At 41.5% G+C, this 26,344-nt stretch overlaps 1 protein-coding gene across 2 annotated transcripts; it reads right to left on the bottom strand.

Annotated features, from left to right (window-relative positions):
* Positions 1-207: 207 nt before the first annotated feature.
* Positions 208-17,784, bottom strand: LOC119134531 (semaphorin-5B-like). Of its 2 annotated transcripts, XM_037271281.1 has the most exons (24): positions 17,614-17,784; positions 17,394-17,404; positions 17,176-17,310; positions 11,690-11,878; positions 8,430-8,529; positions 8,312-8,357; positions 8,172-8,234; positions 8,007-8,105; positions 7,699-7,912; positions 7,333-7,618; positions 6,883-7,018; positions 6,596-6,803; positions 6,316-6,523; positions 6,085-6,202; positions 5,838-6,022; positions 4,334-4,477; positions 4,056-4,203; positions 3,747-3,972; positions 3,435-3,656; positions 3,011-3,181; positions 2,177-2,320; positions 1,686-1,721; positions 1,394-1,605; positions 208-1,304 (listed from the first exon to the last, which is right to left on the bottom strand). In XM_037271281.1, the coding sequence occupies exons 4-24, from the start codon at positions 11,832-11,834 to the stop codon at positions 1,143-1,145; spliced, it is 3,273 nt and encodes a 1,090-aa protein (XP_037127176.1). In that variant the 5' UTR covers positions 11,835-11,878; positions 17,176-17,310; positions 17,394-17,404; positions 17,614-17,784; the 3' UTR covers positions 208-1,142. The 2 variants fall into 2 exon arrangements, with proteins under 2 accessions (XP_037127176.1, XP_037127186.1); XM_037271291.1 differs by lacking the exon at positions 2,177-2,320 and having other exon boundaries at positions 17,176-17,404.
* Between the last annotated feature and the right edge of the window lie 8,560 nt (positions 17,785-26,344).

Here is a 26,344-nt window from a genome sequence, read left to right as displayed (position 1 = left end):
TTAATTCACGAATTCATGACATCACAGTATTTTGATATGAAATGTGAATACCATAATATTTAACTCATCCACCCATTGACTACAAATTGCATCCTGTTGACAGGGAATCAAGACGATTGCAGTTGGTTTAAGATGAGGGGTGGGGTACACCCAGGGCTGATTACCTGTCAGTCACATCAATGACATTATTGACACACCGACAGAGAATCTAATTGACATGTTTATGGACGTTTATGAACAGGGACATATAAAAATATCAGCATATTGAACATCAGCAGTTCAGTGTTCAAAAGACACTGATGCCTTTCAATACAAAACTATGAACTCTACATTTGACCATTTCAGTATGCAGTTTTTCTCCAGGAAAGTCTTCTGGCAGGTAAAGTCAAATTGGTGAAAAACCAAACGCATATAGTGTCTGTGAACAAATCATTCTTTTGAAGTCGTTAAAGGGGAGTCAACCCCCAAATTTTGTTCTGTGCAGCCCAACTGGTTGAAACCCCGTGTTGTGATTTATGTTCTGTTTGTGGAATTTGAATCAAACAGGCAAAATCAACCTGCTTTTATTTTTATTATTTTTCTGAATACTCTGTTTGGACTAGTGGGGGCACATACAACATATTATTGAAAAGAACATTTTGGGGTTGACTTCTTCTTTAATAAGGAAGAAAACCCTACACCCTCATCATCCCAAGGAAGGTCAGTTGGCGTCTTCTGTTGTTTTGTGCTAAATGACTTCAGTAGGTCTTACTTAGTGTCTTTGCTCTGCAGGTGCGTCACAATACGTCATTTTACTGTTTTCATTCATATTTTTCTTCTCCAAGTAGCAGATGTCCAAGACGGTCCAAACTACAGCATCCCATCTTGTTAGCTATGTAGCACACCTACCGGTATGTCTATTTTTTAAGGAAATAAAAGAGTAATAATAGTATATGTGCTTTCTTAGCGGATCCTTCACGGTTTTGTTTATGTCTTTTTTTTATTTTTTTTAATTTTTTGATCGCTCAGTTACCAAACAATATGACAGTGTTTGGTTGAGATGTTGGTAATGTGTGCTACAAGACAATAAAAATTCATTTGGGTAGTTTAGCGCCCATGAACACCAGGGCGATTTTGGTGATTTAGTTTGAGCTGATGAGCTGTTAGCTGTGGACGTAGGCCCTGCATGGTGCTTCCGGTGGAAAGTCATACTTGCTCAAGTTGGGCGGGTAGTACGTGGTGGTGAACATGTTGCTGGAAGGGACGGGGGAAGGGAAGTGGCGGTTGGTGTCGTCGTTTACGTGAAGATTGTTCTTGTGTAGCATCTGCAAGGTTGGGTTTAGCTCGAGTTAGCAAAATATCAACGCACAGGTGGACGATTGTGGAAAAAACACAAGTGTTGATTGGAACCTACCACGACCTCCATCGGAATGTACTTCTCATTCTTTGGCGTGGTGTTATCGTGCTTGTTGTAGGTGAGGTGGTTGTGCGTGCTGGGGTGGATGACGACTGACTCTACCGAGGGTCGGTTCAAATGATGGCAGTAAGCGACGGCCAATGCTGACAAGAGGGCAGCTGCACAAAAACTGGCCATTCCCACAGCGACCAGTTGGAACAATGTGAAAGCTGTCAAAAACAAAGCGGGCAGTGTGCTCGTGAGAATAATAATCTATAGGACGTGGAAGACAATCCTTATTTTTACTTACTTCCACAGTTGTGGTCCTCCTGTTCAGGCAAAATCACTGAAATGGTACAAAAATTAAATGGGGTCGGACACACTTTTTCGAACACTTTTATGACAGATAAATTTGTTAAAATACACCTGTCCATTTATTTTCCATAAAGATTGCCCTAATTATGGCCATGAGTATATTTGGCCATATCCAAGCAGACTTTGGGTGAGAAGAGGGTTGCATCCTGAACTGGTTGCCAGCAAATTGCAGCAAATGTTAAAATTGCCTATAAACTGCCTCAGTTTGACACTGGGCTGGATTATTTCTGGTGTCACTTTTTTGTTTAGGAGATTTTTGTGGACCATCATCATGCAATGGATTAGGTTGGACCTGCTACAGTATGAAAAACAAAAACACAAGATAAGATCAGTGACTCTTTAGAGTTCTGTCTTTCTTTGTTGTTGTTGTTTGTACCATTGACAGCCTCTAGACATCTGACAGTCAAATCATTGCGTGATGTTTACCTGCCACCTCGTGTGTCTGGCATGGTCTGGCCTGACTTATGTTACCCTGGCACAAATTAGCTTCCTGGTTTTCACCACAGGAGTGAGAGCGATACTGCAGGCCCTCCTCATCGCAGTCCCCCCAGTCTGACCACAGACCCCAGCCTGATGACCAGTGGAGGAAAAAAACAATTCACAATCTATCAATTCATCATTTTTTTATAAAACTGATCCAGTGACCTTGTTCAGTGTCAATACAGTTTTGAGATTTGAGTGGATCTGAATTGACATCCTGGACTAAATGAGGGCTACATTTTTGCAGCATGCCGCAAATACGAAAATCAAGCAACCCCCAGAACCTGCTTTCGACATTGAAGAGATTTCCCAGCAGTCTACATACTATATAAAAATGTCCATCCATCCATCCATCCATCCATCCATCCATCCATCCATCCATCCATCCATCCATCCATCCATCCATCCATCCATCCATCCATCCATCCATCCATCCATCCATCCATCCATCCATCCATCCATCCATCCATCCATCCTTTACACTGCACATCCTATTCCGGGTTGGGGAATCTGAAGTCTATCTCAGCTAATGTGCAATGGATGCCTGGTCATCATCAGTCAAAGGGCACATATAGACGAGACAACCATCATCTCGAACCCACATCACTCTGTGAATGAAATTAAGTCACGTGAGTTACAACATATTTGACGTATTTATGGCTAACCCTTTAAATCAAAACACTAAATTGAACATAATGTACTCAATTTGCATGGCATTATTTGTCAGTATAAATGACCAGTACAATCACACAGAATTGGCTTGCTCAATGATGTAGGTACCTTCACAAGTGTGTGTATTGCAAAGTGCCTCTTCGGTGTGTAGACCAATACAGATCCCACCTCCATTGGCAGGAGGTGGATTGTCACATGACCTCGTCCGCTGGAAATGGCCACCCCCACAACTCACAGTACATTGGGTCCATGTAGACCAACAGGACCAGGCTCCGCTCACTGGAACAAAAGTAGTCATGTTTGGTGGCAATTTTTTTTTACCTTACATCAAGAAGGCTTCCAGTTTTATTTACAGCTATTCTGAAAACTTGAACATGTCTTCATGTGTGCTGTTTACATGTTCTATTTGTGCTTTTGTGAGTTTTGTGCAGGTGTTCCAGTTCCTGTCTACAATATATTTATATTTTTTTAGATATTCCTTGACCAAGGTGCATACACACAATATGGCACAATGTATATTGTAACAAAGTACCTTGGCACGGTTGCATGTTGCAATCTTGATAATCCACCGGGGATCCGATACATGCACTTGGACCGATTTTGCCCTCTGCTGTTGAGCAACCACGTCTCCGAGTTCGAAAGCCTCTGGAACATTGCTGGGAACAGGTAGACCATGTTTCCCAAGAACTCCAGTATGTATCTTTGGGTTGTGACAAAGTCCGGCCACCTGACTTTACCAAGTCATCAACCAGAGCTGGAAGTAAGATACAGAAAACAATTTCTAAAGTCAGGCCTTGTACATCTCAATCCACCAAATAAATGCCTTTTGGTCTCAGGTCCTCACACTCGGTCTGGCAGGTTCCAGAACCGTCATTTGGACAAAACCTGGTCTCTATTTTCTTCTTTCCTAATTGAAGTTGCTGGACATCCCTTAGCAATGCCCGGCACGTGTATCTATATCTCTGTTCTTGGCGTGATCCATCTTGGCTGATGTTGACTGGCATCCAGGAAGTCCACGGGGTGTTGCGACGCACCTCAGGGCAGGCCTCCAGGTTACAGGTCTTATACTCCTAAACAGCAAAATCGATAGCTTCACTGTTACGGTTCATTACAACGGAGAATCAATTGATTCAGTGCGCAAACAGCACAGTACCACGGCACATCCGGGACAGGTGTTTCCATTCCCACAAGTTCTGGTCCTGGAGTGTACCCCTCCTCCACATTCAGCACTGCATTGAGCCCAGGGCCCCCATGTAGTCCAAAGCACTGGTAATGGGCATGTATTTTTTTCATTGCACAGCCTGAAACACACAAGTATATGTATGTTTAATGCTCACCATGTGCATTGTGCCAATTATTTCTTTTTTGTCTCCTTTTGATGTTCCCAAATATATTTTCCTCCAAGTCCCCATTCCTCTCATTCCTTCTCACCTCTCCTCTCGACCTTGGCCAACACAGATTCGACCTCCGTAACGAGGTGAGGGGTTGTTGCAGGACCGCTGCCTCACTTCAAAACCAACACCACAACTGCTGCTACAATGGCCCCATGAAGACCAGGGAGTCCAGCCACCATTCCTGAACAGGAGATAGAAAATCAACATACTTTCAACATACATGAGCAAGTCTGGGATTATTAGGAGAGATGGTCTCTTCCACTTGTTCCATTTGTTAGCATGCCTTGCACATGACTAAAAGTCTTGGACAAATAATTTAAAAGAAAATTCTAGAGACTTTACACTGCTGAATATAAGATTAAAAATAATTAGGATCTCGAATATCATCACTCTGGGTGAAATTTTAGCCTTTTTCTTTTTTGATAATTCCCATGCGAGTCAAACCCAAATTCAGCTTGTACCTTATTATGAGAAACTCTCATTTGAGTAAAACCGCTAACGCTAAGAAAGAGAAACACAAATAAGGTAGCTCCATGGTACAACTCACGTGTTTTAAAGGCATTTGTTGTTTCATTATTTCTTCAAAATTATTGGGTAAACCAGAAAATACCAACTTTTTTCATTTTCCTGATCAATACCTACATAAACTGGTACAGTTAATGAAAAATGAACTATCCTTGCTTTACCGTCCCTTTAAAATAATAAACAAGCTCCATTGAAACTAGAAAATGGCTGGGAATTTATTCCAGTTTCATCCAGTCTAGTGCAACCTGTGACTCTTCCCATCCGCCCTACTCTGGGCTCAATCCCACACTGCCATCGAATGAGCTAATAAAAGCCTAGACTGCATTTTCCAAATCAATTATACACTTAGTGAAAATGTTCCCACATTTGCATTTTAGCAAAAAAAATAAAAGTGGAAACAATTTGAAATTATGGCATTTTAGCAAGAAACAAGGACTCAATGCACATAATTTGCTTTCAGCTTGTCAGCAAGCTGTGAAGCTTGATAATGACTGATTTCTTGAAGCAGGTCCGCCTTACAGTTTGAAGGTGCAGTGTTTGATTCCGGCTGCAGCCTTCCTGTGTGGAGTTTGCATGTTCTGCGTGGGTTTCCTCCAGGTACTCAGGTTTCCTCCCACATTCCAAAATCATGCATGTTAGGCCGGTTGATGACTCCAAATTGTTCGTAGGTGTGATTGTGAGTGTGAATGGTTGTCTGTCTATGTGTGCCCTGCGATTAGCGGACGACCAAGTCAGAGTGTACCCCGCCGACTGACCGAAGACTGCTGGGATAGGTCCCAGCACGCCCGCGACCCTCGTGAGGATGTGTGGTTCGGAGAAACAACAAAACAATGACAAGTTACGTCGCTTTAATAATGTTGTACTTGGATTACATTACTTACTACTTTTTTTTTTTAACTAGTAACTTTATCGGAATACATTGTAACTCTGATTACAGAATATTGACCTCACATGAAGACCGCTGTTTTTCACACAGAGTACCTCTGAGATTAGTTGCCTCAGCATGTTGGGTTTACCTGGAGCAGTTGGCCACCTGAATGTTTGGACCTTTACAGTCGACCCCACCGCATCGGGGCACAGGTCCATCACACGAGCGAGAGCGGCAAATGCAACTGCTGATGTAACCCTCGCCGTCATTGTGGTTACAGGGTTGCCATGGTGCCCACGGGCCAAAGCCACCATCTTGCTTCAGATTCCTCACCTTGAGAAAGAACAAATGTGTGTGTCTATGTGAGAGAGATAGCGTGAGATTATATGATTTACTGGGCACTGGGTGATGTTCTGGGCCCACTGGTTGATGTCGATGCTCTCTTCAAAGGTTGTACAACGCTCCTGTTTGCGATCCCAGCCACAATATGGGTCCCGGGCTTCTAGGCAGTGTCTAAATAGAACAAGTGCTATTGTTACAATATTTTAATATATTTTATAATATTTTGATTAATATTCAAAATTCCATTCTATACATGAAGGATTATATAATAAACATTTTCGCACCGCTGTGTTGGATGGCCGTAGCATCGTTGTAATGGGATTTTCACCAGTCTGTCATCAAGCCCCACAAACAAAGATTTGTCACCGTGTAGGATCTGGAGGCTATTGATTGAGCCGGTTTGCCCTTCAGGAAGGATCTTGAGCTCCTCCAGGTAGCAGCCATGAAGAGTTGCATTTGTTGTAGCGAGAGTCTTCAAGATGCTGCCATATTCTGATTGGCCAAGAGTTAACATTCAAGGCTTTCGTAGGATTCAAATTCAAGTCAGTGTCGTGCTTCATTTACCGGTGCCGATGTACATGACGTGGTAAAGGGCATCGCGGCCCTGCACAATGTCCACTACTAGCTTAGAGAAGCGTACGTTGTTCTGGGTGAGCAGAGGGTTGACTGTCACCGGCTGTACCACATCGTGCATCAGAAAGAGTCGCTGAGCATCTTGGAGGTTGCGTTCAGTCAGGTTCCCACCAATGCCTCCTTCATCCAGCGTGCCACACTGACAATACACGAAACCCTTTTAGGATGCCCATCAGAAAAGCCTGTGTGTTTGATTACACAAACACACATGGGGTTACCTGGAAATTGGGTATGGGATTTGGCGCAGAGAGCCAGGCAGTCCGGGGGTTCTCCTGGTAGCGGAAAGGTCCATTGAAAGCTCGTGTGATGGCAGTCAGGTTGTAGGCACAAACAGCAGTTGCCGACATGCTGTTTCTGTAAGAGTAATTAGACTATGGGGAATTACTACATTTCTGCAAAGGCATTTGCAGAGCAACGGGTAGGACTAGTACAAATGTGTGTGTAATGCTGACTTTGGTTCGCATGTCTTGACTAACCACAGGTTATTCTTAAATGTCAGTGCTGTCATTACACTGTAAAATCGGCTCCTGACATAACATTATACAAAGGAGAAAATACTCTGGACTGTGCTTGGACACAAAGATAATATAGGTCTGATTGGTCTTTGGACATAATAGCCAATGTTTATGAAGTGATGTTTGATCGCAGCGCTATTCAGGATAACTCACACATTAGTTGTAAAAATGCCATAGATCAAGTCCTGTTCTGGTAAGTAGAAGGTGCTCTGTAGTTCGTTGTAATGAAAGGGGATTTCTCCTGAGCGTGAGCAGTTTAATCGAGCCTTCATAAAGGTAGTCCAGGTGTCCTCCAAAAGGAAACGACCGCCCATGTCGTTTTTACATACTCGGGCCACGCGAGAGAACACCATCTTTCCACAGTCGTTTTCAACAGCAGTTTCCCTCAGGAAGAAGTAGGCAAATCGGCCAATGTCATAAGCAGACACAAACTGAGGCTCTAAAGGGGGTGAAGTGATTAAAAAGAGAAAGGATGAGATGAAGAGAAGGCTGATAGCCAGTATGGGTGTCATTGTTTACCATTAAGCCATTTAGAGTTATACTGGGCTGTGCGCAGTGGTTGCATGTTTCCCAGGCTCCTGTAGATGACTGGGTCGCGTCCAGAAAAGTCAATCACCGTGGCCGCGTACAGCTCGCCCATCTCTGAAATCATGGCGGTGGAGTTGTGGCGGGGGTCATACGGACATCGGGCAACACCGTTCACTGTGTCCAACACCTGACTGATGTTGTCAATCTGACAGCAAATGGGGAACCATCACACAGGTTAATAAAGGTTGCTGGAGGATAATGAAATGGAGCGGTTGGTCAAACATCAAGCTAGCACCAACCTGCCTTGTCGTGCAGACAGGAGTGAAAGCATTGGTCCCACATGTTACAAGCGTCCTCCCGCTGAGCAATAAAACTCGTACGTAGTTTTGACACTCCTCCTGCATACAAGCATGACATGAGCAAACGTCATCGATTACATTTTGAACAGGCACTTCAAGAACTACCTCGGACTTCCCCTTGCTTTTGCATGAGTGCATTGTGTCTTCATCGGGTGTCCATTCTGTTGCCTTGGGCAAAAAAAGAAGAAACACACTGGTTTGGAAACGTTTAAAGTTTGACAACACAAACTCTCACACTCTCAAACCTGTATAAGTGAGGCATTGTCCAAACTCAGGCTGAAGAGAAAGTTTCTAGACAAGACAATATTCAAGATCAGTATTTTTTATTTGTTTGTTTTCTGCTTGGCGTGTAATTACTTGCACCTCGCTCCCACAATAATCTGCTTTCTGCTCAGGTCCACAGCCAACTGAGAGAAGTCCTTCACTCCTGGGTGTGAGAACTCCGACACCCATGACTTTAGACCTGTAATTATATGAAAAGGCCATGTTGCTATATCCACATATACAATATCATTAAAAGTAGCAGAACACCTGGAACACATAATGAACTGGAACTGATAATGGAAGAAAATAGAGTTGGTTCCCCTTTGTGAAATAATTCTGGAGTATTTTCTGTTGAGGTCAGTGGTACCTAAGGTTAGACAAGAGAGTGTGGCTCACTATAACTATTCCACAAACCCCAATTCCAATGAAGTTGAGCGGTAGTGTAAACCATAAAAACATAATACAATGATTTGTAAATCCTAATCAATTCCTAAACTTGCAAACAACTTAATGTTCAAACTGATGGAGCGAAGAAAGAAAGAAAGAAAGAAAGAAAGAAAGAAAGAAAGAAAGAAAGAAAGAAAGAAAGAAAGAAAGAATAGACCCCCAGAGATGCTGCGCCTCTAATGGAAGACCAGCCTTTATCCAATGACTGTCCAGGTCACAGCAGTGAAAAAACACAGTAGTTGCCACACCGCCACAAAGCTATTGGCACGGGGAACCAAGAAACTCTCAAGCCGCAGCAATGTTTACTTTCAGTCTCGGGTTTGTCATCTTTTTTTGTAGATTGGAGTAGTACTCATTATTAGTAACTTATTATTGGCTGTCATTTGGGTTTTCATAACCTCAATGCATATGCACCTTAGAATGTGTCAATGAAGGCATTCCATCCATCCATTCTCAGTACCGCTTTGTCCCCACGGGGGTCGCGGGCGTGCTGGAGCCTATCCCAGCTGTCATCGGGCAGTAGGCGGGGGACACCCCGAACTGGTCGCCAGCCAATCGCAGGGCACACAGAGACGAACAACCATCCGCATTCGCACTCACACCTAGGGACAATTTGGAGTGCTCAATCAGCCTACCAAGCATGTTTTTGGGATGTGGGAGGAACCCGGAGAAAACCCACGCGGACACGGGGAGAACATGCAAACTCCACACAGGGAGGGTCGGAGGTGGAATTGAACCCACACCTTCCTAACTGTGAGGCGGACGTGCTAACCAGTGTGCACCAAGCCAAGGCATTCCATAGTATTTTATTTGTCTTTCTTGATTGCAGTTGTTGTTTTTAAGTGTTTCAAAAGAAGCTGTGCAAGTACACACGGATGCATGTATGTAATTTGCATGTAACTTTAAACACTGCAAAATGAAGCTTCAAATTTGCTTCATGAACCAGTATTGTATTTTATTTTTACTCCTCCAAATGGTACTGTTCAACATTGAACTAAAAGCACACTGAATTTCCATTTCCTAAACCCCTTAATTTTAACCAACAGTGCCATATTGAAGAGTCTAAAAATACATTAACTGGTTCATGAAACATAATTTTCTCATCACTATTAAACAGCAAACAACTCATTAAATCAGATATATTGCTTTAATCACTTCAGCAAAACTCAGATAACTGTACTGTAGCAATTAGAAAGGTAAACATGTAATTCTAGGAGACAGCAAGTATATTATATAAAGTTTGATGTTGGGTCTTAAGACTATGCATTAGACCAGTGGACCCCAAACCCCCGGCTGTGGACCAGTACTGGTCTGTGGATCATTTGGTACCGGGCTGCACAAGAAAGAATAAATAACTTGCATTATTTTACACCTCAGTGACGTGCGGATCACATAACATTACTCATGTTATGTTGTTGGCACGATGTTATGAGGATGCTGCAAGTAAAGTTGCATAGAATACACAGTGGATTCACGTTTATTATGATAGTATTATACTGTGATGTTCCCATACAGAAATCCCCCATGGAACTATGGGTTAAAGGCTGAGTTGGGATGAGAGTTTCGGAAAAAATTTCCTCAGTTCCCAAATGCTTACTGGGTGTTGTTAAAAGGAAAGATGAACACTTCCTCCATCCCACCTTTTTTTGAATTGCAGACAAATTCAAACGTGTGAGTGAGTGAATATTTATACACACACGCACTGCACGCTCATGCACGTGCACGCACACACACACACACACACACACACACACACGCACGCACGCACGCACACGGGCGCATGCACACAACACGCACACACACACACTATAGTTTATCCACTTGAACATTAAATTGTACTATTGAATAAAGGTTGTATGCTGTTAGATGCAACATCACAACTTAACTGAAATTGGGATTTGTAGTTCATCCTGAAGGTGAGGTATGGCATTAAAAATCAGGGCTCTCAAATTCTGTAATTCTCTAATCCAGTGATTCACAACTGCAAAAGCAAGTCATGAACTCATTGCAGATGGGACACAAACAAGAAGCAAAAAATGTCAGGGATCATTGGTTTATGGCGGTTGATATATGAGTTAATGTTTGTGTATATTTTCATATCAAAGCAGTCTTCAGACTTTTCTACTGTGTAAGTGAAGGTTCGTGATACGTTCGTGAAAACGTGTTCAGACTTAGATAAAGATTTATAGCAGCTGAATGCTGTTTTTAGCTGAAAATATGTAAATATCTTACTTCCTTTTTATTTGGAAAATATTTTAACAGAAAAACACCAGAAATGTAATGGTAAATGTATTCATATATCAAACATATTACTAAGTAGAGGACATTTTCAAAAAGAGGAGATTTACAAAATAATAATAATAATAATAATAATAATAATAATTTAGACATACAAGTATATGCATGTAATACTGACCTGGGTGCAGAACACTACCAACAAGTTCTAAATTTAATTTTGTGGCCTTATTTTTGGGTAATTTTGACATTTAATTTTATGGAAGTCCTTTATGTAATTGGAGTGGTCATTTTAATCTCTAATTTCTTCAATGTTTGCTATGTTTTAAATGTTATTTGGAACTATATATTATCTTTATTGCTCTTAACTTCAACATGTGGGTATCCACGTACCAACAACAGAAAAATGTGGATGATAACAATTGACATCTCAGGCAAATATGATTGTGTCCCACTAAAACAAAATTTTGAAAGCTTGGATTTTACCTTGATTGATAACACATTTGATGATAACTTCTTGCTTCCGGTCTGTTAAGGACTTTCATTGAAAGAGATACTTAGGACTTTCATTGAAAGAGATACTTAGGCAACAATTTTACAATACCACCGACAGGCTTTATGTCAAACTGTCATTCAAAACTGGGCAAAAATTCGACTTTTTCTTAAGATGTCCTCACCTTGGTTGGACGCGACCGGATGTTCCTTTCGATCACAGTCTTCAGGTTTGGTAGGGGGCGGCTGCGACAGACACACAAGTACACACATGGCCAGCACAATGCCGCAGGGAGACAGGGCCCATGCCCCCCAATTTAATGGAACCATAGTTCTAGTTGCATCCAATCTTCTATTGGGTGCCGTGGAACCACCTGTAGAAGCCAAAGAGATGCCTGTCAATCTTAACAACAATGTGGTATCAGTCATATTGAACGTACATATCCATCACACCGGAATTTTCACAAACTGCCGACACATCAGACCAAATTAGTTTCATCGTGGACTGTCTTCTTGTTGTCCAGTCTTTCATTGTCAGCATGACTTGGTCAAGGCTATTTCAACACCAATGACTTATAGCTCTGGCTATAACATGTAGGGGGGGGGGCACTTGCGGTGCCCTTTCAGAGACCAGCCTGGGCTCAGTGCCAGATGTCGGTTTAACTTTGAAGGCTCTTTGTGTCAGATTTTCTAGTGTGTTGAATACCTTCAAACAAAAGGATGTGATAATGAAAATTAAGATAATGAAGAAAGAAAAACATGAGCTTACAGGCTTCGTCAATTCAAATGATAGTGGCTGAATCTGAGTCTCATCAGACGGCCTGCTGGGTGACATGTTTGTGTTTATTTACGGCCGTTTACTTGTTTTGATGCCTGCCCTGACCTCTTTTTTTGCTACAAAGCCACTTGGGAGACTCTTCTTCTGTGTAGACCTGGGCTGGCCAATATGAACCTAATTTTATACTTTGACATTTGTGCCAGTTATATAGCTAAAGATACAATATCAATATTACCATTCGTTTGTTTATTCTGGTGTGTAGTGCTATAAAAAAAATGTTTGTTTCACGTTTGTTCTTCCTTTCAGAAAGAATCTAAGTGTTTACAGCTCATTGGCTGACAATGCAGCCAGGCGGCAAGCTTCTGAGTTTTCCAAGAAGCCATTGTATCCCAAACCCACGATTGGTTCCCACCAAAACTAATGTGGGGGTAGATAAAAAATGCAATAAGCTTGAAAATATTAAAACGCTAGTCTCAATATTTTGGATGATTTTAAAACATGAAGGCCCTGCAGCGCATAGTGAACACGGCTGGTAAGATTATTGGTTCTTCACTCCCCTCCCTGAAGGACATTTACATTCACAATCTCACTGTCCTCTTCTTATTTCAGACATTAAAAATAAAGCGAGCTTTGATCCGATATTTTCAGATTATTATTACTATAATTTTATCCCACTCCAAATACATTTTAGTGAGAATTGGTTTAGAGACATAGCTTCTTCTTTGAAAACTCTGCTGGTCTTCTGTCTGATTTTCACCCAACATTACATAGTTATAGAGAGTTATATAGTTTTGCCGGTGAAAGTCATCTGATGTTAGTATTTGTTGATTTTTGTCGTGTGTGCTTCTTTTTGTGCTATTTATGGGGATACTCAACCGAGGCATATGGCATTTTTACAGCAAAATATACCAGCAAACAGGTACCAAATGAACATAATTAAAAATAATTTGTTTGTTTGTTTTTTATGTTTGTTTTAAGGCTGCAAACCCCCTCACCCTCACACACATTCATGTATTCTCACATTTCTCTCTGAGCTGTTTGAAGTTCACATCTACACAGATTTAGTTTTTATTGATTGCTTTGACCTGTTTGAAGAAACTGGGAACCTCTCACTTTATCATCACCATGACTTGCTTTTGCAGTTGTGAATCACTGGATTAGAGAATTACAGAATTTGAGAGCCCTGATTTTTAACGCCATACCTCACCTTCAGGATGAACTACAAATCCCAATTTCAGTTAAGTTCTGATGTTGGATCTAACAGCATACAACCTTTATTCAATACTACAATTTAATGTTCAAGTGGATAAACTATAGTGTGTGTGTGCGTGTGTGTGTGTGTGTGTGTGTGTGTGTGCGTGTGTGTGTGTGTGTGTGTGTGTGCGTGTGTGTGTGTGTGCGCGTGCGTGTGTGTGTGTGTGTGTGTGTGTGTGTGTGTGTGTCTGTGTGTGCGTGTGTGTGTAACATATGTATATGAGGCTAAAATATACATACTGTAAATATGTTTTTATAACCTATTATTGTAAAATAAATAGGGTACAATGCTATAAATATGTTTTTAGAACTCTTATTATTATAACAACTTTTTTTATAAAAAGGTACAAGTGTACGCACTGCAATTGTGTGGGCACTCCTTGCCTTCTGCTGGCGTGTGGGCAACTTTCGTGCCATAATTCCTCAATTTAGAAGGTTTATTTTGAATTTGAGAATTTTTTGGGGGGGTAAAAAATCCGCAATCTACTGAAGCCGCGATAATCGAACCACGATGTAGCGAAGGATTACTGTACATATCACCCCGCCCCTAACTGTTGGCCTCCTGGGTGAGAGGCCTGCTACTGAGGTCCGCCAGACAGTCCCCCCGCTCCCTACTAACACCCATTCACTCAAAACACACGAAAAAAAAAAAAAAGACGGGGTCCATGAACCGGTGCAAATGCGGTTCAGCGGGTGAGACGCAGACAACGGTGCACTCCGGTGGTCTGTGGGTGTTGCGTTCGTATTTTTTAATACACCGGTCTCATATTAAAGACGTTTTCTGTTTGGCATGTCTTTTCAGAAGACGAAATACATACTACATCAACAGTTAAAAAAAAAAACTTTTTACCATGGCCATTTCCATATCCCAATATTTTACTTTACTCTGTGAAATTGAAATAAATCATACATTGACCAAAATTCCAAAACAGGTGGTGTCCGACATTCGTGTCCACTGTATCAAACATTTCAAAACTGTTTAATGGGAAGAAATGAGTCAATCATTCAATAACTGAGTTTGTCGGATCATTTGCTGATTTTTGCGGTGACCTGTGTTAGAAAAACAATTTAAAGCCTTAACAACTTGAAGAGTGAAGAGATCAGCAGCACAGTGTGTCCAATTCATGTGACTTACATGTTTCTTAGTGGACAGGAGGAAATGAGTGAACATGTGACTACCAGACAAACATAGCGAAATGGAGTTAAAGAGCCGACCATTGAGAGATTCTAGTCCATGAGCTCATTCCTTAACTAACTACTTAAGTCTTACAGCTTTATTGTTTCTTTTTTTCTCTCTGGGTGGGCTCATACCTTGTCACTGTGTGCTACACTTCAGTAATAACAAAGGTGCCTTCACCTTGCCTGGAGAGTACACAGGGGTGGCTGAGTTTGTAGAGTGGTCAGAAATACACTGTACAGAAGGCTCCAGCACTAAACATGTTCGATGGGCAATTTAAATTGTGGATACATCCATCCATTATCCTCACAAGGTTCGTGGGCGAACTGGAGCCTATCTCAGCGGTTTCTGGGTAGAAGGCAGGGGACAACCTGAACGGGTTGCCAGACAATCGCAGGGCACACATAGTGAACATGTCACTATGAAAGTCCATAGTGACATGACTTTCATGACCACTCCAATCAAAATTTGGAGTGGTATACCCAACCGTAGGCGGCTCGGTGGCGCGCTGGGTAGCACGTCCGCCTCACAGTTAGGAGGGTGCGGGTTCGATTCCACCTCCGGCCCTCCCTGTGTGGAGTTTGCATGTTCTCCCCGGGCCCGCGTGGGTTTTCTCCGGGCACTCCGGTTTCCTCCCACATCCCAAAAACATGCTTGATAGGCCGATTGAAGGCTCCAAATTGTCCCTTGGTGTGAGTGCGAGTGCGGATGGTTGTTTGTCTCTGTGTGCCCTGCGATTGGCTGGCAACCGGTTCAGGGTGTCCCCCGCCTACTGCCCGATGACCGCTGAGATAGGCTCCAGCACGCCCGCGACCCCCGTGGGGACTAAGCGGTTCAGAAAATGGATGGATGGATACCCAACCGTGGATTTTGCATTACATTTTTGAAATGTGGGAGGACACCGGTGTACCCAAGGAAAACCCACACGGGAACAGGGAGAACATCCAAAATAGGCTAGAGCCATTATCAGACCCACCACCTCTACACGGTGAGGCGGTCGTGCTAAGACGTGCGCCACTGTGCCGCACAAAAATTACTCTCAATCGCTCTTAATTTCCAAAATGGCTCAAAGAGCTTCACATACCGACAGTTAACAAATATTGAGGACATCCCCTGATCTTAACCCCAAGGAGGGCAAGGGGGAAAAAATTAAAAACAAACAAAAAACATTTAAAAATAAAATCTTTTCAGATAGTTTAGCGGAAAAACTTCCAAGAATCGTGTTCCAAAATCCACAGCAAATGATAAATGGATTGCACTTAATATATAGCACTTTATCTACATCACATGGTGCGTCACATTCACCCATTCACTCACACATTCATACACCAATGTAGTAAAGGAAATATGTTTACAATTGCCCTCCCTTTTTTTAAATTGAATTATTATTTAGATATCGTAATTTTAAGTAAACAACTGGCCAATCTTAGTGTGGATCGTGGCCCCTCAGTTGCCAATTATTTTTTTATGACAACCCTTTTAAACACAAACAACAGTGTCATTTGAGAATTTTGATGTTGCAGTGTTGCTCAGGTTTTGTCTCCACACAAACTCCAGCTATTGAGTCTTGAACTCACCAAGTTTGCCCTTATGTTTGAATTAATTGAGTTGATAAAAGAAGAATCTAGGAGAAAGTCTATGGGTCACCGCGCTTAAATAGTCTGACAGAGCCTCCATCTTGCTGTGACGTGTCTATTTTATTTTCCACCAGGGTGTGTAAAAGTTCACAAAAACAGGAAGAATTATTTGTGATTGGGCTACTTGCACTAGGCTCCTTGCAAACGGACATGCTGAGACGCTGAATGCACCCATGAAGAGAGCTTCATTAAAATCCAGTCAAGGCCTCTTTACTGGCGTTATTTATAACAGTGATATCGATCACAAGTCGTAATGTCCCCATTCAAAAGGGGTTTAATTTGTTCCGCATGACATCCCAAATAAAAGAGTTGCCTTGGGTCTGACTTTGTATATATATGAGCCTTGTCTAACTAAACCAGAGCACTTGGACTCCATCCAAACATAATCAAGAGGCACAGCGAATCCCTTTCTCTGCACCCACCCACCTGCCTCCTGGGATCTTGGGAATCCAAAATCTCTTTATTTTAACAAAAAACATAAATAAAAATCCAATTGCGACATTGGCAGCGCCCATATGTTTAAAAAAATGTCTCACCTATATAGGTTGGAGAGCAGTGGAGTCAAGTCATGCAGACAAGGGGCATTTAGGGACCTCAGAAGGCATCCAAAGTCTCCCCATTAAAATGTTGGAGCAGGGGTGAGCATTTCCGAAGCAGTTCTCAGCTCCTTCCTACGAAGGTGAATGGCCTCTCTGTGCAACCGGCCAACTATCTGCCAATGGGCGCACTCTTTTACAAGTGAATGGACTTAGTTTTGCTACACTTAAAAGGAAACACTAACGGGCCGTGGCCACACCACAATGCGCAATCGGAAAATTGCCAAACCTAAGGATAGCACTTTGGCAAGGGTGAGAGGAGGTTGGGAGCAAGAATCCTAAAGAGGCACAGCTGCCCTGGACGCCACTTTGCCCATCTTCACATCTCTCACTCGTTACACCAGCCCCACTTCTGTAGCGCTTTCTTAGTGACAGGGCACAGATGTAGGGTCAAGGTTCCTGGCATCCTCCAAGTAATTCAATGGCCATATCAATTCAAAAGGATACCTGTAGGTCGCCTAAAATTTGGCATCGATAGCGAACACATAACATATCAGAACATCAGCAAATGCCTTTTTGACATACGTACAGTCATTCAAACCAAATATGCACTATGTGAGGTGCAAAATGAGCCTGCGCAGAGCAGGCGGACAAACTGGTGCAAGCGGCAAACACTATGCTATAAAATACATTACAAATAAGAAAGGAATATACTCATAAAACCTACTTGATCACCATCACCGAAGTAATGCTGCAGGCAAACGGTTGGCACAGGTCCCGCGTCGCATGTTGAGCAAAGATGAGAAACAAGAGGGAGAGAAGTTGTCACGCACTGGCACGCTGACCGGCCTGTATGCAAGGAGGAGGGAGGAGTAGTGTGGAGTGTGACAGGGGGGCTGCGAGTGGTGAAGCCGTCCCGTTTCAGCACACTAGACTGTTACTGCAGGGGGTGGAGTGCTGAGGTTATTTTTCTAGTCTACAATTGGCTTGACGAGTTCAAACTTTTTTGCTACTACTCCAATGACTAATTCGATTTTGAGACCAACTAATCCAAACTCTGAGCATGTCTCCAACTAGAAATTATTTAAGGGAATATGCATTGTGTTCAACCAGATGTAAACAGTTCTTGAAATGTGTTGTTTACGCCAATACATAAGGATCAGAGGCCCCAGTTAAGCAAACAGCTTTGCTGCAAAATCCAGGTTAAGGAGCTTGAGGAACTAAAAACTAAACCTACCCACAATTTAGCAAAATACACATTATATCGTGCTAAATGGTTTTCTTGCGAGGTTGGAATTGTGATGATTATAAAACAGTGTGACCTTTGCTGCAGTCAATTGGTTAAATGTTTCGTCCAAGTCATCAAGCACAAATAAATGTCGCGTTCTACAGTACAGTACTTCCATCGCTGTTCGGTAAGGCTGATGTTAATGCTTAAATTTTCACAACTGCTCACACACCCAGTTTCTTCACATGACATGACCAATTATTGAGTGAAAATGTATTAATATTATAGAAATCGATTCTGATGTTATTCTTGACCCACTTATGGAAATGTGTATTCGTGTAGCTCAGGGCTTATTTGTGAGGAGGGGGAGTAAAAGTTTCCTGATTTTTTTGTGATTGGCTTTTTTTTTTTTTTTCAATAGACATTCCCGAGAGATTTGTTTAAATTTGTCAAAAGCAGTCTGTTAAACGAAATGGTATGCAAAATGCATGTCATTTCCCCCTAAACAGGAACTGCAAAGTTTACAACACATCCATCCTTTTTCTGCAGCGCTCACCCTTATTTGAGTCACAGGTGAGCTGGCGCCAATCATCACTTAATTTTGGAAAGAGGTGGGTTAAACCTTGGAATGCTTGCCAGCCCACATAGACAAACAAACATTCACACTTGCATGCATGCTTTTGAAATGTGGGAGCAACCTGGAAAAACCCACATAGGGTGACCGAATGTAGTGGGAAGAGTGAAATGCAACCATGACAGACAGCCTCATGGGGACAAGCACAGGAAGAACTTGCAAACTCAACACAGGGTGCTGGAACCTTGATTAGAAGCCTGAAGCTCAGAGCTGCGAGGCAGCCATGTGCAACACTAATACCCTATGTCTGCAAAGGCAACATGTGATTCAATAATGGTAACAATATACAAGCCAACACAAACGGACAAAATAAAATAGTAAGCTAATACAGGCAATATGCCAATAAAGGATATGAGGTATTTGCATGTATTGTGTTTCTCTTAGTGAGTACATTAGTTTATTTTATAGTCTATTTACTATAAACCAATCTAAAATTATGCAATAATTGCTAGTTGGAAAAAAATGATCCTCGTGCCATATTTTTTCTTTGTAAAGATAATGGTCTGTGTATACTGACACAATCAGAGTTATGAATTAAGCAATCACTTGTAGTTTGAAGCTTGTAAAATATATTGGCAAGTTCATATTTGTTTTGCTATTCAAGGCAGAGTGTCTTTTTAAAGAAATAAGGCGATCTACAGCCTTTATCTATCCATAAGCTCCTATCCCACTGGCGGAAAAACAATCAAGAGTGTTTTTGAAGGCAGTGAATGTTGCAGGGTTTGTTCAAGGTGGCAAATGGTCGCCAAACGCTTCGCAGACGTTTGCCTGAACTTTTCTTGTTGCAAGGGAATTCTGAGCGTTCAAAGTTCCCTTGCGACAAGAAAAATTACTAAAACTGCTGGCAAACATTTGCGACCTTGAACGAACCCCAACGCAATATTTGTTGCTTTCGAAAGAATTCGCAATTGTTCACGACTTTACTGGTGTATCTCATATTGTGGCTGGTGAGTGTTGATCAGATGTGGCTACATTTCTTTTTTAAAATGCAAACTCACAGTTGAGACTACTGCTGAATGTGAAGAGTAATCAAGAACTATAATTTGTCATAGCAGACACCTTGAAACATTTGTGACCTTTATTAATAAGCATCATTTTAGTTTATTTATCTTCATGAAACCACAACCAGCAGCAGCAAAGGAGTCCCACAGTGGTTAGCCTGCTCCATAGCCCCCACGCCCCCACCCCTCACATAATGAACTTCAATGGCAGCCTTGTGCAGCACATAGCACTCCACTGTGAAACAAGCCTGCGTGTCACCAGGAAATATTGACTCAAAACGCTTCATAAAAAAAGATGCCTTCACAAGCTTGACGGTGTTGCCTCTGCAATCACTGAAATGTAGTTGCCTATGACGAGGTCGCACACACAAATAGATGGTTAGACAAATAAATGATCAAGGTTGACTGCAGAGAGACATTCTGGGGGATAGGTTGATATGAACACGATCCAACAGTGGGGGTGCAATAACAAGCCATCATGTATATGTACTTGTGTGGAGGAGTAGAAATGTGAGAGGAAAGGCACAGATTGCGCAGCGCATGGTGGACTAAGCCCGCGTGTCATGAGAGTTCATCAGGACTGAGTTCCAAAGAAAATGATCCAGTTTTGCTTTATTTGCCCATATTAATATTCATTAATCACAAATGTATCATTGATCATCTGTGCTAGTGTTGTATTGTAACAGGCAGAACAATTAAATGCTTTTCTATTTGATGGCAAGACCTGTTGCCACTCATACAACAGCGGAAGTCATAATCTCCTGCCAGTATGACAGCTTTGTGTTCAATTAAACAGGCCCAGATTTCACAATGACATTTATGAGTAAAATGAAACAAGATCATCAGTATTTTCAGGATTCACACTTTTTAGGCAAAGCTGCACTTGAGCGCACAAACTGACGCGTCCTAATTTTTGTGCCAGTACAAGCATCGTTTTGCCTCTTTGGGGATTTGGCAACCGCTCTGCGGTTGCTGGCATACCGAAGGTGTTTTCCTTTGACATGCGCCTGATGCACCTGACTATTTAATGCTGACTGAAAGTTGTCTAAATGTATTGCCTGCTGGAACCACACCTCATTATTGGCACAGGATTAGAATGCAATTTTGGGTGTATTTAATCGGGGCGCAGGCTAACGGATTCTGTGTGGTAGATGTCATCGTATGGTATTTAATTCATTAATATGGCAAGGGCATGCATAAATCCATTTAAATCATTGTAGAACTGCTTCATAGTTTGGATAACTCTTTCTGCCATTTGTAGCAGGATGATACGGCGCAGACTTGATGTGCTGAATACCATTCACTTGCATGAATGTTCTGAACTTTTCTGACATTAGCCGTGGGCCAATATCACTGATAACTTGTTGAGGAATCCCAAAACTGCTGAAGGTAGACCTTAGCTCTTTGATGGTTCTCTCCGAATAGTTGTTTTTCATGACACCGAGGCTACTTCTGGCCATTTGGTTCTCCAGTGGTCCAACAAAATCAACATGGACTCTTTGCCACCTTAGTCCCATGGATGGAAAGTTGCCAGCTTTGGGAGGTTTCTCCATTTCTGGCATTCACTGCATTCTCTTCTATTGCTGCATCCAAGCTTGGCCACCATAGAGTACCGTATTTTCCGCCCTATAAGGCGCACCTAAAAACCTAAATTTTTATCAAAAGTCGACAGTGCGCCTTATAGTCCGGTGCGCCTTATATATGGATCAATTGATGAATTTGTTGATCCATACTGGTTGTACACAGTGCTCTGCCAAAATGTTTCAGTACGTTTTAGTACGACTAGTAAATTACAAGGTCGCATCGCTTCCCAACATTACGGCAACTGTAGTCAGGGGGCGTCACCGAATAGCTGTTGTACCCGCGAGGCTATTTCATGTCAAAATAGGCTGCTCCGTTAATGTTTCGAGTAAATTTACGGATTGATATGGAAGGGAAACATAGGTAAGCAGTACCAATGTGTTAGATCGAACTTTAGTCAGTTCCGATCATTTTATAGGAGATCGTTTGAGAAACGCGATTGTTTACACTTTGCTGAGGCTCATGGGAGATTGCGAGCTGAGGCTCGTGGGACTTTGCGGATGGCTAATGCTATGACGATAGCTGCTATACGTACCAGGCTATTTCATGTGAAAATAGGCTGCTCTGTTAATGTTTCGAGTAAATCTACGGATCGATATGGAAGGGAAACATAGGTAAGTAGTACCAATGCGTTAGATCGAACTTTAGTCAGTTCCGATCATTTTATAGGAGATCGTTTGAGAAACGCGATTGTTTACACTTTGCTGAGGCTCATGGGAGATTGCGAGCTGAGGCTCGTGGGACTTTGCGGATGGCTAATGCTATAACGATAGCTGCTATACGTACCAGGCTATTTCATGTCAAAATAGGCTGCTCTGTTAATGTTTCGAGTAAATCTACGGATCGATATGGAAGGGAAACATAGGTAAGTAGTACCAATGCGTTAGATCGAACTTTAGTCAGTTCCGATCATTTTATAGGAGATCGTTTGAGAAACGCGATTGTTTACAGAGTTGGTTATTGGCTAGTGGATGCATACCGCAACCCTAGTCAACCTCAGTTTGTTGCAGTATAGCTTATATTTTATGCGCCTTATAATCCGGTGCGCCTTATATATGGACAAAGTTTTAAAATGGGCCGTTCATTGAAGGTGCGCCTTATAATCCGGTGCGCCTTTTAGGGCGGAAAATACGGTAACTGCGTGTAGTTTCTTTCAGCCTATCTACAGCTCAGTTCCCAACATGTCAAAATGACTGCCCTGGTAGTTTTTGTGCTATAACCAACCAATGGGTTCGCCACCAGGCAGCTCTTTTGCATTTTGTTCAAAATATTGTATGCTGTTATTTATTCATTTCCAATAAGATGAAACTCTGAACAGTCAGTGGCACACACTTTAATTTGGTGTGTGATAAATACTGCATAGTAAGGACGTTGCAGCGTAACCAAATTATTTAACCTTATCTGGTCGTAATTTCATAACATAAAAGTGCTTATCATCCACTGTTTTCAATGGTAGATAGAGTAATTTACTGAATATCTAGCAAACAGCTCTGTACGCATACATTTCCTTCATGTGGTAAATATCGGGCAAAAAACTTGGCAAAGACACATTGGGGCGATATGCTGATGAAATGTTTTTCCCCCTATATTTTACAACCCAAAGTTGACAGGTACGCTTGCCATCTTCTGTGTGTTTAACTCATCTCCTTCATACAATGATGAAATTTGGGCATCTTATGCACTTTGTCACACGTTGCACAGAGTATGCAACATACCTTTATTATTTTTAGCTGCCACAAACTCAAATTAGTGACTCTATTTCTAACTTTAAAATGGTGATCCTGTTCCTTGCCATGGCAAAGGATTGGAAAAAGCTAAATATTCCCAATTCATGGCTTTCATTTAAGAGAATAGTTTGATGGCAGGGGTGACAACAATATGGTGGAGAATGTGTTAATTGTGTATTGTGCCATCTTGAAAAATACCTGCTTCGGCTATTAAAAAAATCATCAGTCTAATCCAAAATCACACATATAATTTTATATATGTTCATTATCATTATTAGACGACTCAATTCACATGTTAACAAAACTATGAGAAAACAAGCAAGTGTTTGGATTAAAAACAACCTTTCAATATGTAATGTGGTTATTTTTCCTGTCACTATGACTACCATATAGATTAATGAAAGAAGTCAGGAATTTAATGTGCAGACCAGCTACCTTTTCATTTATTTATTTATTTATTTATTTATTTATTTTAAGTAGATGTATTTCCAGTGAAAGGGCTTTTGCTACCAGTAGATTCACCAAAACTCAAGGCCAACACATTTATTTTTGGTGGCTCCGTCTTTTCAGTTAGATTGCCATCTGCTGGTCAAAGTTGGAAACATCCAACTGGCATTTCAAGTTGCCATAAATAACCGCCCACACCATTCTAAAATCAAAACATTTATTTCGTCAGAAAATAAAACCGAGGTATATTTTTCAAGGGTAACCTTGCCAAGAAGGTGGAAACACAATTCGTGTCATGGCAATACAATATACAGGATTGTCTCAGAAAATGAGAATATTGGGATAAAGTTCTTTATTTTCAGTAATGCAATTAAAAAACCAAAAATGTCGTACATTCTGGATTCATTACAAATCAACTGAAATATTGCAAGCCTTTTATTATTTTAATATTGCTGATTATGGCATACAGCTAAAGAAAACTCAAATATCCTATCTCAAAATATTAGAATATCATGAAAAAGTATACTAGTAGGGTATTCAACTAATCACTTGAATCGTCTAATTAACTCGAAAAACCTGCAAGGGTTTCCTGAGCCTTGAAACACACTCAGCTTGGTTCAGTAAACTAAATCACAAGTATGGGGAAGACTGCTGATCTGACTGCTGTCCAGAGGACCATCATTGACACCCTCCATCAGGAGGGTAAGACACAAAAAGAAATTTCTCAAAGAGCAAGCTGTTCACAGAGTGCAGTTTCAAAGCACATCCACAAAAAGTCTGTTGGAAGGGGGAAATGTGGCAGGAAACGCTGCACAACCAAGAGAGATGACCGCAGTCTTAACAGCATTGTGAAGGAGAGTCACTTCCAGAATTTGGGAGAGATTCAAAGACAGTGGACTGAAGCTGGAGTCCAGGTACCAAAAGCCACTGTTCACAGACATGTCCGGGAAATGGGCTACAATAGCCGTATTCCCATGGTCAAGCCATTTCTGAACTCAAGACCACGGAAGAAGCGTCTGACTTGGGCTATGGAAAAGAAGCACTGGACAGTTCCAGAGTAGTCCAAAGTCCTCTTTTCAGACGAAAGCAAGTTTTGTATTTCACTTGGAAGTCAAGGCGCCAGAGTCTGGAGAAAGGCTGGAGAGAAGCAAAATCCAAGTTGCTTGAAATCCAGTGTGAAGTTCCCACAGTCAGCGCTGGTTTGGGGAGTCATGTCAGCTGCTGGTGTTGGTCCACTGTGTTTCATCAAGTCCAGAGTAAATGCAGCTGTGTACCAAGACATTTTAGAGCACTACATGCTTCCGTCTGCTGAAAAGCTCTATGGAAATGATGATTTCATTTTCCAGCATGATCTGGCACCTGCCCACAGTGCCAAAACCGCCAGTAAATGGTGTACTGACCATGACATTACTGTCCTTGAGTGGCCTCCCAATTCCCCTGACCTGAACCCCATAGAGAATTTGTGGGGTATTGTGAAGAAGAAGCTGAAAGACACCAGCCCCAGCAATGTAAATGAGCCAAAGGCCGCTATTGAAGCATCCTGGGCATCCATAACACCTCAGCAATGCCACAGGCTGATTGCCTCCATGCTACGCCGCATTGGTTGTAGTAGTCCGTGCAAAAGGATTCCCAACCAAGTACTGAGTGCATTAATGGACATTTTCAAATGTTTGATTTTGTTTTGCTGTTATAAATCTTTTTTTTTTACTTGGTCTGAGGCAATATTCTAATATTTTGAGATAGGATATTTGAGTTTTCTTAAGCTGTACGCTATAATCAGCAATATTGAAATAATAAAAGGCTTGCAATATTTCAGTTGATTTGTAATGAATCCAGAATGCATGACTATTTTTTTTTAATTGCATTACAGAAAATAAAGAACTTTATCACAATATTCAAATTTTCTGAGACAGTCCCGTATAAAACAAAAAAATAAAATACGTGTACATGAAGGTAAATATAAAGGGATAGATAAAAGAGTGTAGAACACAGTCCAACTACATGTGGAACAAATTGTCACTTAACAAGAAATCACCCAGAGCATAGAGCGATAAAAGTAAGTAGTAAAAAAATTTTTTTATTGCAGGTACAGTGTTTTATGTGATTTACAATATTCCTCTAAAAATCATGTATTTTCTATCACAAAATACTACGTAATATTGTATTGTCAACATGTTTCTAATGTTTTGTTGTTGTTGTTTAAAACAAACACTGCTGAAAAGCCTTCTAATGTTCACATCTTGATAAATCCCACTTCTTCAATCCAATCAAAATTCGGATTAAAATTATAATTGCATGCACTGTTTTCATGGACTCTATAATTATTGTTCGGATTAGGATTGGTCAGAAAAAGTAATTTTGGCATGCGCATATTGAAATATACCGGAAATAGTAAGAGTAGAAGAAGAAGCCGTAGCAACTTCCAGGTCAACATTGGGGTCGCTGATGGTGTAGTGGTACACCCGCCTGTTTTGTGTGCAGGCACCATGAGTCTGATTCCCGCATATGGTGGCGTGCGACCCCAAAAAAAACAACATCCGTGTCAACAAAACATCACTCCGTCCATTTTTACTTTAAATGAATTTTTCCCATTTTCCCTGGAATGCATCCTCCAGGAGGAGAAATCTTAAACCTGCTATGTTTTACACTGGCTCTGCTTCTACTAGCTGATCGGATTACCAATCGACACAAAGCACCCCTCTCTCATTTGACAGAAAATCTTGATCGGATTGGGTTTAATTGGATCAGAATATTCCGACTGGGGAGTGTACATGAAGCATTTGTATCCCGATCAGCTTTTTAATCCAAATGAATGAGCCGGGTTTTGTGAAGACAAATTT

The sequence above is a fragment of the Syngnathus acus genome, chromosome 2, assembly GCF_901709675.1.
Source record: "Syngnathus acus chromosome 2, fSynAcu1.2, whole genome shotgun sequence".
Lineage (NCBI taxonomy): Eukaryota > Metazoa > Chordata > Actinopteri > Syngnathiformes > Syngnathidae > Syngnathus > Syngnathus acus.
Note: the sequence above shows the minus strand (reverse complement) of the source record. Positions and strands in the feature narration are given on the sequence as shown.

Coding starts and splice junctions, on each gene's coding strand:
- LOC119134531 (XM_037271281.1), bottom strand. CDS start 11,834: ATGGTTCCATTAAATTGGGGGGCATGGGCCCTGTCTCCCTGCGGCATT. Junction 6,804..6,882: donor ATCCCATACCCAATTTCCAG/GTAACCCCATGT, acceptor GTGTATTGTCAG/TGTGGCACGCTGGATGAAGG. Junction 3,657..3,746: donor TGGAACCTGCCAGACCGAGT/GTGAGGACCTGA, acceptor TCTTACTTCCAG/CTCTGGTTGATGACTTGGTA.